Genomic DNA, 13,323 nt, shown 5'->3' on the forward strand with positions numbered 1-13,323 from the left:
GGCCTTTCCCAGCCTGGGGTCTCTCCTACTACTCAAACCCTGACCACATAGGACTGGGAGTGTCTGTGTCCAGCTCTGTGTCCTTCACCCTCAACTGGGTGACCGTTGAGGGCAGGGCCCTAGGTTGGGATTTCTCTGGTGCCCAGCATCGCCCAGCCCAGCCCGGACACAGAATAAGTACTGGTTGAATAAGTCTTGAAGGAAATAAGGGAGTAAATGAGAGTCAAATATGTGAGTGACGAATACAAACCACAGGCACTTCCTTCCAGGGCTCCCACCTCCCTTGGGATAAAAGGCCAGGTCCTCCCTGTGGCCCACAAGGTCCTACATGACCTGCCCCATCCCCTCCCTGACCCCCCCCCTCCTCCCTGTCTCCCCCTCACTCACTCTGCTCCAGCCACACAGGCCTCCTCGCTGTTCCTCCAACAGGCAGGCTCTGTCCTGCCCCAGGACCTTTGCACAGGCTGTTCCCATCTCAGCCTGCAGTAAGTACTCTTGATCATGACTCTTTGCGTGGTTGGCTCATTCCTCCTTCAGATCTCCATTCAAATGCCACCTCCACAGAGAGGCCTCCCTTGACCTTGATCCCTAAAATAGCCGGCCAGTCTCGAGCTCTCTTCCTCTTCTGGTCCCTCCCTGGCACTTCCCACGATCGGATGCACTGTGCATTTCATATTTATCTTTATGATGCGGCTCCTTTTCGTGCGTTTTGTCCCGGGTCACCCGGGGCGCCACCATCCGCCTGGCTCGCAGTAGGCACTTAATACAGGTCGACGTAAACTAAGGGGCGTCTGCGGGTGGGGGCTAGGGGCCCGCAGATCCACCCGCCGCGCCCCGCCCTCGTGGGGCCTCCAGTCTGCGAGCTGGGCGTGCCCGGGCAGGCTGGGCGCGGGCGCGGCGGGAGCGGGCGGCCGGGCCGGTTGGGCGGGTGCGGAGGGCGCGCGGGGCCCGGGCCGGGTCCGCGGGCCCGGGCCGGGTCCGAGTGTCCGGCGGGGACCATGGAGGGGCTGCGGCGGGGCCTGTCGCGCTGGAAGCGCTACCACATCCAGGTGCACCTAGCGGACGAGGCGCTGCTGCTGCCGCTCACGGTGCGGCCGCGGGACACGCTCAGCGACCTGCGCGCCCAGCTCGTGGGCCAGGGCGTGAGCTCCTGGAAGCGCACCTTCTACTACAACGCGCGGCGGCTGGACGACCACCAGACAGTGCGCGACGTGCGCCTGCAGGACGGCTCGGTGCTGCTGCTCGTCAGCGACCCCAGGTGGCCGGGGGAGGGGACTGGGGGGCGACCTGGGTCGGGGGCCCTGTCTGGGGTCCCCGGTGAGGGGTGAGTCAAGGCTGGGGGGAGACGGCGGGGCACAGGAGGGCCTGGCTGGCGTCCCCGGTGGGGTGGGAGGTGGGTCAGGATGGGCGGGGCCTGAGGGGCACAGGAGGGCCTGGCTGGGGTCCTGGATGGGGAATGCGTGGGGGGAGACGGCGGGGCACAGGAGTGCCTGGCTGGCGTCCCCGGTGGATTGGGAAGTGGGTCAGGGACGGGGTGGGGGCGGGGAGGCCAGGAGGGCCTAGCTGGGGTCAGGGTGGAGTGCGTGCGATGGTTGCGGAAGGGTGGACTGGGGATCCTTCTCGTCCTTGTGGACTCCTTGGAGAGCGCCCGGCACTGAGAAAGGCCAGGAGCCTGGCTCGATTCCCCCTGCAGGCTTTCTTCTTTTCTCTCGCTCTGTCTGCCTCTCTCCAGCCTCGACGGTCTTTCTCATGATCTCTCTTTGTCTCCTGTCTCTCCCTCTCTCTGTGACACTGTCCCTGTTTATTTCCTTTCCTTCTTTCTGTCTCTGCCTCTATCTCTCTGTCTCTCTGCGTCTCTGCCCATTTCTGTCTCTGCTGTTTTTCTCTCTGTGTGTGTCTCTCTTCCTTTTCTGTCCATCCATCTCCCCCACTACCTCTGCCTTCCCCACAATCCCATCCTGACCCTTGCTGTCCACACTCTGACCTGGCCGTCTGGGGTTTCCAAAGAGGTCCCCTGGCCAAGATGACCCGAGAGGCGTGGGTCTCCCAACCCAAGGAGGGGTCTGCAGAGAAGGGCAGCTGGGCTGGGGGAACAGCACATGTGGAGCCCTGGGGCAGCTTTGGGAAATGGTGGAGGCTGGTGCTCGGCGAGATTGGCAGTGGATGGAGGCGCTGGGCCGGGGAGGGACTGGAGCTGTCTGTGTAACACTGGAGTTTATGGGGGTCATGCTCGCTGGGCCCCTAGAGGCTTGGTCCACCAAGTCTGGGTGACATTTTGAGGGTAGGAGCCTTAGATGCCAGTCCTGGAGGCTCAAGATGTGGTGGGAGGGGCCTGCCTCTCCAGGCCCTCTCGAGGGAGGGTCTCACTTGGGGCTGGGAGAGGGTGTTCCTGGCAGTGGCCAAACAAAGTCTAGCAGCTGGACGATCCACAGACGTCTACACAGTCAATATTCAATATACAGTACGCATTTATTGGGTGCCTACTGTGTGCCGGGTCATGTGCTGGGCGGCACTGGAACCCAGCAGGGACCCAGACAGACCAGGCCTGCCCTCACGGAGCCCACAGTCAGTCCAGTGGAAGAGACAGACAAGGAACCAAATAAACATATGTTTGAATGTCAGGTTGTAATAAGTGCTATGGAAAGATGCAGGGAGGTTGAGCGTGATGGAGGTGTTGCTACCCTATCAACAGTGGCCAGGGGAGGTCTGTCGGAGAAGGTGACATTTCACAGTACAATGTGAAGGAGCTGATTAAACAAAGAGAACAAGAGTGGGCAGGAGGGTATTCCAGGAAGAGGAAACAAAATGTGCAAAGGCCCTGGGGCAGAACCATGCCTGGTGTGTTGGAGAAACAGCCAGGAGGCCTGTGTTTCTGGAGCAGAGTGAGCGAGGGGGAGAGAGGGAGGAGAGGAGGGCAGGGAGGGGACGGGGAAGGTTGTGCAGGGCCTTGTGGGCCGTGGGGAAGACTTGGGCTTTTACCCTCAGGGAGGTGAGAGCCCTGGAGGGCTGTGGGCAGAGGAGGGGCAGGACCTGCCTCAGGTGCTCACAGGTGCCCTCTGGCTGATACAGGGAAGACAGATTGTGGAGGGGGCGGGGAGGGCTAGGGGTGGGGATCGGGGGACCAGGGTGGAGGTCTAGTGATGGTGAGTGATGGTGGAGGCTGAACTAGGATAGAGTCAGCTCACTGTTCCTCCTACTCTCTAGGCATGGTCCTACCTCAGGGCCTTTGCACTGCTGTTCCTTCCTCCTGCAATGCTTTCCACTTCCCTTCCTCAGCTCCTTCAGGCTTTTGTTCAGATCCTACCTCCTCAGTGTAATCTTCCCTGACCACCTGTTTAAAATGGCATCCCACCAACACCATACCCTAACCTGCTTTACCTTTCTCTATACTTCCTTGATTATTTTTACTAATATTTTACTAATTTTTTTTTGCCCCATCTCCCCCACTAGACTGTAAGCTCTGTGAGGGCATTGTTGTCCATCCTATTCACTGCTGTTTCCCCAGTTCAGTGCCTGGCACATAGTAGGTGCTCAATAAATGTTCGTTGAATGCATGATCTCTGGAGGTGAAGAAGGGGATGCTCAGAACATTTTCCTGGAGCTCTAGTGTTTCCTAGAAGCAAGAGAGAGGTTCTCGTGGGTGGAGGCGAGTCTGGGCAGATGCAGCAATATGCATTGGCTGGACACCGAGCAGACCAGGAGGCTTTAAGTGCCAAGGTGAGGGCTGCACAGGCCTGCAACCTGTATCTTTCTGTCCCCCTCCTGCAGGTAATCTGTGTTGGAGGATGCGGAGCCATGACCGAGGGGACCAGAGGTGCTGGCTGAAGAAGCAGGCTGGGGGTGGTGGGGGACATCTCCCGGGAGCCTTGACCTCACTCTGGGTAAGTCACTCCAGTATTTGGGACACAGAAGGGACCTTAGAGATTGTGGAGACCACAGATGGGTAAACTGAGGCTCAGAGAGGAGAAGAGAGTCATCTCTGATGACCATCACCCTTCTCCACACCCATATGCTTCTGGCCCCTGGGGCAGGGTCACTGGCCTTACCTTCTCACCTTTGAACTAACACATGGGCCTGAGTAATGCTGCCCTGAATTGCTGTGTGCCCTTGGGCAAATTGCTTCTCCTCTCTGGGCTCTGTTACCCCCCTTCCTTAACAATGAAAGAGTGGGCTTTGGTTGGCAGGTTTGGTTTAATTGCACTCTTTGCCTGCAATTTCTGCGACTGCCACCAGGTGGCTTCAAGTGCCAAGCTTCCCACAGGCTAAGGGCTATCCCTGCCCCTCCTGGAGGGCACCAGGGCCATCTCAAAGGAGGAGCTGGCTGCAGGTGTTTCTGTCCATGGGGCTGTTAGGGAAAAGGGAAGAAGGAAAAGTGGCCAGAGAGCTGGTGTTTCACCCTGCGAGGGGGCCTGGATTGAAGTTGTCTTATCCCCTCCCTCCTGCTGTTCTAAGGTTCTGGGCTTCCAGCATAGATGGTGAAACACTGGCCTGCCCAGCTGCTGCCCACTGCCTGGGACATTCCTGATGGAGCCCCAGTCCCTGACACTGACCTAGGATGTTGCTACTCCGGGCCAGCCAGCCTTCCAGCTCTGCTGTGTGATCCTGAGGAGGTGGCTCCCACCTTGGGGCTTCAAGTGCCCAGTCTGCAGTAGGAACCACGTGCCATCTTGGGAGGCAGCTGGAGGAGGTCACATGAAGAAAAGCACAGAGGGGAGAGGAGCTTGGGGGGGCATCACCCCCACCTGCCTGGTACATTCTCTCTGCCACGCCTCTACCCAAGCTGTGCCCCCAGCCTGAAGCACCTTTCACACCCCTCTCTGCAGCTCCAGTCCACCCAGCATTCCAGCCTCCTCTAGGAAGTCTTCTCAGATTCCCTCCTCCCCAGCCAGTGAGCACCTTGTCCTCTTTTGGGCCCCCTCAAGCCTCCTCTACTGTGAACAGCTTTGGCTGGGGGCAGGGGGTGTGTGGCCAGACACTCATGACATCTCAAATGACTAAAGGTGGAGACTGGGGGGCCCCAGCCCTCTCCCAACGCTCCAGTGTCACACTGCACCCCTCCCCCAAACCCAAACCCCTCCCCACGTTGCACCCGTGTCCACCCCCGTGGCGGTGTCCTTCCTGTTCAATCCCACTGCTTTGCCCCCTGCACGGGGTCTCCTGGTTGTGTCTGAAGGGCTCTGGTTAAGTGGGCAGGGATTTGGTGGGGGGCGGTGGCTGTGCCTGGCAGAGCACTGAGACATTGACAGTAATCATGGGGGTACTCTGGGCTATTCCAGGCAGTGTGTTGTAGGGATTCTGGGTATAAGACCCTCTGAGTAGGGAATTCCATGGCGGTCCAGAGGTTAGGACCCTGCACTTCCACTGCTGGGGTTCGATCCCTGGGGAACTAAGATTCCGCGTGGCGCAGCCAAAAAAAAAAAAGTAGAACGTTGGGACTCAGTTGGATCTCTGATCTGCGGCCACGAGGCGTCGGGTCCACCGTGCAGACCCCCTCGGGTTGGGGGGATGCTGGCATGCGGGCCCTCGAGGGCCGCGTTCACGCTCTGGGTGCTGGCATCACAGGGCAGAGGCTCGGGAGCCTGGGAAGACATAATGTTTTAGTTAAGAGTCGTGTTGGCCGCAGGGCCCAGAGCAGGGACAGGTGGATAATAAATCGTGGCCGTGGGGAGAGTAGTGCTCAGATGTGCGTTTGTCCATCAGGGGATGGGGACGGCCCCAGGCCTACGGGGCTTTTCTCACGTCCCCCTCCGGGGCTGGCATCACTCCTCCTGGGGCCAGGCAGCCCACGCCCCTGCTCCTGCCTGGTTTTGGTCTCGGTGGGTCACGCACACACTGGGGGACCTGCCCCCAGGGCCCAGCAGGAAAGTGGGGCTTTTAATAGCCACCCCAGCTCCATTCCTCAGCTCCCACTACATGCCAGGGTTTGTGCCACATCCTTGTCTGGCCTCCACTTACTCTAGTCTGTGAAGTGTGAGGCTCGGTGGTGGTGGTGATGATTATGGCCCATTTTACAGATGGGGCATCCAAGGTCACCCTGCCCCCTCTAGTCTGCTGCCCTGGCAACCCTTGAACTGAGGGGTCCCCAGCCCATGAGCAGGTCCCTGATAGAGGAAGGGGGAGGGTTTCCCACATCTTGGCTGAGGTGAGGGTGGGAGAAAGCATTTTCAGGCCTTTTTGACATTTAACAAACAGTATGCAAATCACATGCAAATCATCACCCATTTCTTAAGCCTCAACAGCTTCGGTGTGTTCTGAAATAATAATGTTGGACTTGTCCCTTGGTATTGGCTTGGAGGAGGGGTGCAAAGTTTTTCCCTTCCTCCCTTCCTTCCCCTTCCCTTCTGTTTTCTTTCCTTCCTCCCTCCCTTTCTTCCCTCCTCCCTTCCTTTCTTCCTGTTATCTCTTTGCTCCCTTCACATTGTTTTTTGGAGGCTTCCCAGTTCTAAGATGAATACAAACAGCAAAAGTGGCTTCCAGCATTCCCATTTTCCACATGGGGAAACTGAGGCACTGAGAGGCACAAGCCTGGACTGAGATACCAGAGACACATTGTGGAAGGCATCCGCCACCAAGTGTCATCATGGACCAAAGTGGACAGTACCTGTGACCCAAGGAGGAGAGATGACAGTGGCTGGACCAGGCCTAACAGGGCTTGGAGGAGCCAAGGGGAAGAGTCCTTGGGTTTCTTGGCCTAAAATGGCAGGCTGCCATGCTTGGATCTGGAGAAATCTGACACTGAGTGATCTTACTCCTCAAGTCCTTCTTTGTCTTGCTACTCCATCATCATGTTCTTTGAATTTGGGCCACAGCCTCTGCTCAGTTTGCATGCCCTACCTTTTCTGTTTGCAAACTCCTATTCATCCTTCCAAGCCCCAGCTCCAGTGCCCCCTTCTTCAATGCAGACATTTCTGATCCTCCAGAAGAGCTTCCACTTCGCTCTGGGCTTCTGTTACCCCAGATCTCTCTCTCTCTCTCTCTCTCTCTCTCTCTCTCTCTGGTCCAACCCTGACCCTTTTGGAGACAGCAGCATTACTGGCCAATCTGGCTTGTTTCCAGCACTTGTCTGATTATCACACACCTCCAGACTTTTGTATTCTCTGCGCAGAATGTCCTTTTGGGTCTTTTTCACCTGGAATAGTCCTACATTTTCAAGGTCCTGGCACTAATACCCCACCTCCATGTGGGCTCGACAGCTCTCTCCCAGTCGGCCTCTGGGTCCTGCAGCCTCCATCCCTTCATCCCTGACCCACAGAATGGGGAGGTCTGTGTGTCCTCCCAGTCTTAGGAGTTGCCTCTGGGGCTCCAGGATCACCTAGGCTGGGATTGCAGGGTGATCCTGTAGTACAGTACAAATTCAGTACAGAGGGACTGAATTTGAGTAGGTACGGAATAAAAGACTAAGTGTTTGGAAACAACGCCAAGTTCAAACTCTCTCACTTAGCCTTGGGCTTCACTCTCCATTGACAGTTCAGTCCTAAGCACATCCTTCGCCCTTCCCTCTCGTTCACCTCCAGAACTCTGCACAAGCCATTCCCTCTGCCAGGAATGCTTTTCCCTTGACTCCTATTCTGGGTGACCCCAAGCCAGGCCCCTCCCATCTCTGCGCTGTGAAAATGGGGGAAGTCCGGTCCCCCCAGGGCCTCTCAGGCTCCTGGCTCCACCCCAGGAGCAAGTCCGGGCTGCAAGGAGTTTCGGGTGAGACCTGGCAGCCACCATCTCTCCCTGGGGCCCGTGGCGTCCCAGGGAGGGGCCACCTCCTGCCTTGGCTGCCCACTCACTTTGTGCTCCCAGAAGTTCGAGGGGAATTTTCCTGGGTGGTAAGTAAATCCAGGTGGTTCCCAGAGGAGGCATCTGTGGCTCAGCCAGAAACTGCCGGCACCTGGACTTTCTGCTTTAGTTCAGTTGTGCCCCCCTCTCTCTCTCTCTTTCTCTTTCTCTCTCTGTGTGACTCCAGGCCAGATTCTGGCATTCTCTAACTCCACCCATTCGTTCAACGGGCATTTATCGAGTGAGCTCTGTGTGCCCGGCCCTGGGCTGGCTGCTGGAGATACCAAGACAGACTTTGCTTCGGCTGCTGTAGACAGTGGGGCAGGTTGTTCACTGCACAAAAACATCCAGCTGGGCCTCAGGAAGGGAAATCTTTGCATAATTCACACAGAGTCTCCTATACAGGTTAGTGGTGGTCCTGACCTGACCCTGATGCCTCCCCCACCCCCCGTGTCTCCATCTGTCTCTGTGTCTCATTCAATCTCTTCTCTATATATCTGCCCCCATTTGTCACTCTTTCTCTGTGTCTCTTGATCTCTGCTCTCCACTCTATCTGAGCCTCTCTGTCTGTCTCCATCTCTGTCTCTGTCTCCTTCCATGTCTCTGGCCGTTTATTTCTGTCTCTCTCTCTCCATACCCCTGTATCTGTCTCTCATATCCCCTCTCAAAAGGGACATCCTTTCCCCCTGATGCTCTGAGCATGACCTCTGGGTGTTTTCAAAAGTTGCTGGGAGGGCTTCCCTGGTGGCGCAGTGGTTGAGAGTCCGCCTGCCGATGCAGGGGATGCGGGTTCGTGCCCCGGTCCGGGAAGATCCCACGTGCCGCGGAGCGGCTGGGCCTGTGAGCCATGGCTGCTGAGCCTGCGCGTCCGGAGCCTGTGCTTTGCAACGGGAGAGGCCACAAGAGTGAGAGGCCCGTGTACCGCAAAAAAAAAAAAAAAAAAAAAAAAAAGTTGCTGGGTCCATGCATTCTGTAATCACTGATGAAGCACCTCCAATTTTCAGGGCACTGAGGACAGCGTGGTGACTAGGACACCCAGCTGTTGGCCCTCATGGGGCTTGAGGTCCAGCAGAAGAGACAGAAGCTGCAGGGTGGGGGGCTGCTCCTAGGATCCTGGAAACCCCTCCTCTGGGCTCGGCCCACACTCTTCTGAATGACCTCGGGTGGTCCTTGTCCCTCTCTGGGCCTCAGTTTCCCCACCTACCCAAGGAGGGAGGTGTTTAAGGTGGCTGGGCCAGAAGCTGCTTGCAAGGCCTAGGCAGTTTGTTGGCAGAGAAATCCTGGCTCATCCCCACACCCAAATGGGTTTGAAAGAATCCTCCGAGGGGAAAACAGTTGTAAGAAAAAAGAAAACAAAAAATCAGAGTCGGGCTTCCCTGGTGGCGCAGTGGTTAAGAATCCGCCTGCCAATTCAGGGCACACGGGTTCGAGCCCTGGTCCGGGAAGATCCCACATGCTGCGGAGCAACTAAGCCCATGCGCCACAACTACTGAGCCTGCACTCTGGAGCCCGCGTGCCACAACTACTGAAGCCTGCGCACCTAGAGCCCATGCTCCGCAACAAGAGAAGACACCGCAATGAGAAGCCCACACACCGCAACGAAGAGTAGCCCCCGCTCACCGCAATTAGAGAAAGCCCACGTGCAGCAACGAAGATCCAATGCAGCCAAAAAAAAAAAAATTGGAGTCGCCTGCCCAGGCTGCTGTCTGACTTACCTTGGGTGGAAGCAGCCTCACTGCCATCCCCCAGGTCATCAGAGAAACTTCCTGCCTCTTCCCCTGATGGCCCCTGGCTATCCACTGAAGGCTGCTGGCCTCACCATGATGGCTCTAGGCCTGGCACTGACTTCACACTTGTGCTCTGAGCTCCAGACCCACTTAACCCCTTGCCGGGCCCCAAGTGGGAGAAACTCTTTCCAGCCATAGGGCCTTTGCATGTGCTGTGTCTACATTTGGAGGACCCTCTCCCCACCCCTTATCTTTCATCCTCCGATTTGCAGGTTCAATGTCACTTCCTTGGGGAGGCTCTAAACAACCACGTTCCCTCTGTCTTTTTTTTTTTTCGTTCCCTCCGTCTTGCATTCACACAGTATCCTGTTCTATTCCTTTGTAGCATTAATTATTTATATTATTATTCATTCAATGTATTATTTTCCCCACTAGCCTCTGGGCACCGTGAAGGCTGGGGTGAGGTCTGGTCTGATCACTGATGGATCGCACAGTATTTAATAACTCAGAGTAAGGGAGTGGGAGCCAGGGATTCCCTCCCTTCCCAGACTCCCTCAGGGTCCCCCGCCCCAGTTTCTGTCACCACTGTGTCCAGCTCCAGGTGGCCACGGGGCACAGAGCCTCGGAATTGGGATTCCAGGCACTCTGGCTCCTGCCGCTTTGATAAATGGGGGAAATTCAGAATTAATTATTGACTGCTGCGCCGAGCTGGCCTGATCTGGATAGATAAAGAGTGTCCTCACTGCCACGTCTGCCCAGCACTTCTCAGGAGTTTATTAGAGGTTGGGAGGCAGCTGGCTGAGGGGAGAAGCCCAGAAGGCACTGGAGCCAGATGGAGCTGAGTTCAAAGCTTGGCTCTGCTGGGCCACTTTGGAAGGCCACAGCCTTCCATGGATCTCATTGCCCGCGGGGGCAGGACGCGCAGGACCTTGTGGGCGGAGGGGAGGACTTGGGCTTTTACCGCGAGGGAGGTGGGAGCCCTGAAGGGCTGTGGGCAGAGGAGGGGCGGGGCCTGACTCAGACGCTCACGGGCGCTCTCTGGTGGCCGCTTCTTGGAGGGCAGGCTGTGGGGGGTGAGTTTGGGAGCCAGGGGACCAAGGGTAGAGGCAACTGCGCTGGTCCAGGTGAGTGATGATGGCGGAAGAGAGTTCCAGGCAGAGGGAACATCCAGTGCAAAGGCCCTGAGGCAGGGTCGTGCCTGGCGTGTTGGAGGAACAGTGAGGAGCACTGTTCTGGAGTGTGTCTGGAGCAGAGTGAGGGGGTGGGGAGAGGGAGGAGGGGAGGGCAGGGAGGGGATAGGGGCAGGTCGTGCAGGACCTTGTGGGGAGGACATGGGCTTTTCCTCCTAGACGGATGGAATGTGGTGGGTTTTTGCAAGAGCGAAAGCTCTGAGCGGAAGGCTGGTCGCACGGTCTCTGGATCCCAGACAGGCGATGACCCCACCCAGGAGTCAAGGATTTGAGTCATGCCTCCGCCTACCCTTAGCTGAGTGAACTGAGGCTAATGACTTGCCCTTCTGGGCCTCAGTTTCTCATCTGTAAAATCGGTGCAATAGTAGACCACTCTCTCACAGTGGTGAGCCTCACATGAGCTCAGGATGGGTAGGAGCTGCTGGCTCCATGCAACAGTCACGATTGGGATTAGGGTGAGGAGAGCAAGGCACTGGCCTTCGCACAAAAATTAGGGGGCTTGGAGGAAGGTGGTCAGAAGATACAAACTTCCGGTTATAAGAAAAATAAGTACCAGGGATGTAATGTACATGATGACTGCAGCTAACACTGCTGTAGAATATATAGGAAAGCTGTTAAGAGAGTAAAAGCTAGAACTTCCCTAGCAGTCTAGTGGTTAAGACTCTGTGCTTCCACTGAGGGGGCCCGGGTTCGATTGCTGGTCAGGGAACTAAGATCCCACAAGCTGTGCAACACGGTTGGAAAAAAAAAAGAGAGAGAGAGTAAATCCTAGAAGAGTTCTCATCACAAGGAGAAAAAATGTTTCCCCTTTATTCTTTTCTTTTTATTGTATCTATACGAGAAGATGGATGTGAGCTGAACCTATTGCAATAATCCTTTTACAGTATGTGTAAATCAAACCATCATGGCCTTAAACTTATGCATGGATGTACGTCAATTATTTCTCGGTAAAACTGGGGGAAAAAAAAACTTTGGAGGCACTGCCAAACTCAGTCATTCGGATAAATACTATTTTAATGCAACATTTGAAAAAACTCCCAATGAATGCAAAAACATCTGCAATGAACAAAGTATCTAAGTGTTAAATATTGACAGGCTGTGACCCCTGCACTGGCTCCACCCTCACCTCACCCTATTTCAGGCGCTGCTGCACCTGGGAGGCCATTCCTCCTGCCCAGCCTCCCCTCCCTGCAGTAAAGGCCTCTGATTAAACCTTCATTCCAGATAATTAAGCCCAGGGATCTGGGGGCCTAGCAGTGATGCAGGAGGGAGACCCTGGCAGGGGTGGGCCAAGCTGGCCCTCCCCCCGGGGAGAGGGAAGGCCAGGAGGGAGATCACTGAGTGGCTGGAGCAGAAGCCTGAACTTAATTAGCCCCTCAGGATTAATTACTAGGCCCAGGAACAGGCTGAGAAATCTATTACCCGAGTGGCTCCCAGCTCCAGGCTTCCCTCATTCTCTCCATCATTTTTCTCTAAACCTCCTCCTCATGCTTTTCCAAGAAAATATATTTATTAAAAAAATGCAACTTTATATCCTACCATGAAAACCCAGATACATATTTTCTGCGCAGAGTAGATGGTATATAAATTTGGGGAGCTATACAATGAAGTAACTATATAACTGTTAAAAAATGATCTACGCGGTTCTGTTTGGAACCATGGCAACAGCTGTGAGCAATGAGTATGTGCTGAGCGTTTACGCACTCTTCTTAGCTCATCTTCTCACAACATCTCTGGGGGGGTGCAAGCTATCAGCACCCCCATTTTGCAAGAGCTTTCTGACACTAGGATCTGTGCTCTGGGACCCCACAGAACAACCCAGAGTGGGTTCTGACTTGAGATCTTGTCCTGCAAAGCCCCGACAGGCTCTTCTGTGAGCCACTTTGGGTTCCAGTTGAGCCCAGATCTTGTTACTTTTTGCTTTCTGCCTCCAAACATTTACCTCGGCTTTTTTTTTTTTACCCTCCCACCAGAAACGCCCCTCCTTCATGCCCCTCCCTCGTATGTGTGAATCCGCCTCAGTTTTCAAAACTCAGGGGCACATGTCTGCAGGAGGTTTTCTTTGTGAACCCCTAAATTGAGGCTTCACCCACCCATCCCACCACAGGCTCCCCCACAGTCTCCTCCCCAGCCTGATTGCTCGGGCTGGAAGGTCTCTGTGTCTCCCAGCTTGGGGGCATCTCCAGTACTGGCTCTTTGGATCCTGCATAGCCCAGCTCGGGTAGGATATCAGTCACGGGAGGACACTCATGGGCTCTTTGGTTTCTCCTCTCACCTCCAAGCACTAGTATTATCCTCCCATTTTACAGGGGAGGAAACTGAGGCTGGGAGAGAGCCAGTGACCTGAGTCACACAGCAGAGAGGGGACAAACTCCAATGCTCTGTCATGAACTGCTTCCTGTGTCCACTGCCCCACACTGTGCAGATGGGAAACTGAGTCACCAAGGGGCGAACTGGCCTTGCCGAGGTCATATGGCTGGTCCTGGCGGTGGAGCTGGGGATGGGCCCCTCATCAAAATGGAAGATGAATCTGGATGGAAGGTGGGAAGGGCCAGATCATGGCAGGGCTGGTGGGGGAACCCATTCTGGGGTATTCCGTGGGGCCCCAGAGCACTGATCCTAGTGTCAGAAAGCTCTTG

The 13,323-nt window shown here is 55.8% G+C and overlaps 1 protein-coding gene across 3 annotated transcripts in view; it reads left to right on the forward strand.

The window, feature by feature from the left end:
* Nucleotides 1-914: 914 nt before the first annotated feature.
* The window catches only part of TINCR (TINCR ubiquitin domain containing), a 52,608-nt gene continuing 40,199 nt past the window's right edge, over nt 915-13,323 (forward strand). For 2 of the 3 annotated variants that reach the window (XM_067734098.1, XM_067734099.1), the window contains exons 1-2: nt 915-1,258; nt 3,769-3,881. In XM_067734098.1, coding sequence (XP_067590199.1) covers nt 999-1,258; nt 3,769-3,772 — 264 coding nt within the window. In that variant the 5' untranslated portion in view covers nt 915-998 and the 3' untranslated portion in view covers nt 3,773-3,881. Of the gene's footprint in view, nt 1,259-3,768; nt 3,882-4,452; nt 7,416-13,323 lie in introns of those variants that run through there. The other variant, XM_067734097.1, reaches the window with a different exon arrangement.

Source organism: Pseudorca crassidens, chromosome 3 (genome assembly GCF_039906515.1).
Source record: "Pseudorca crassidens isolate mPseCra1 chromosome 3, mPseCra1.hap1, whole genome shotgun sequence".
NCBI lineage: Eukaryota > Metazoa > Chordata > Mammalia > Artiodactyla > Delphinidae > Pseudorca > Pseudorca crassidens.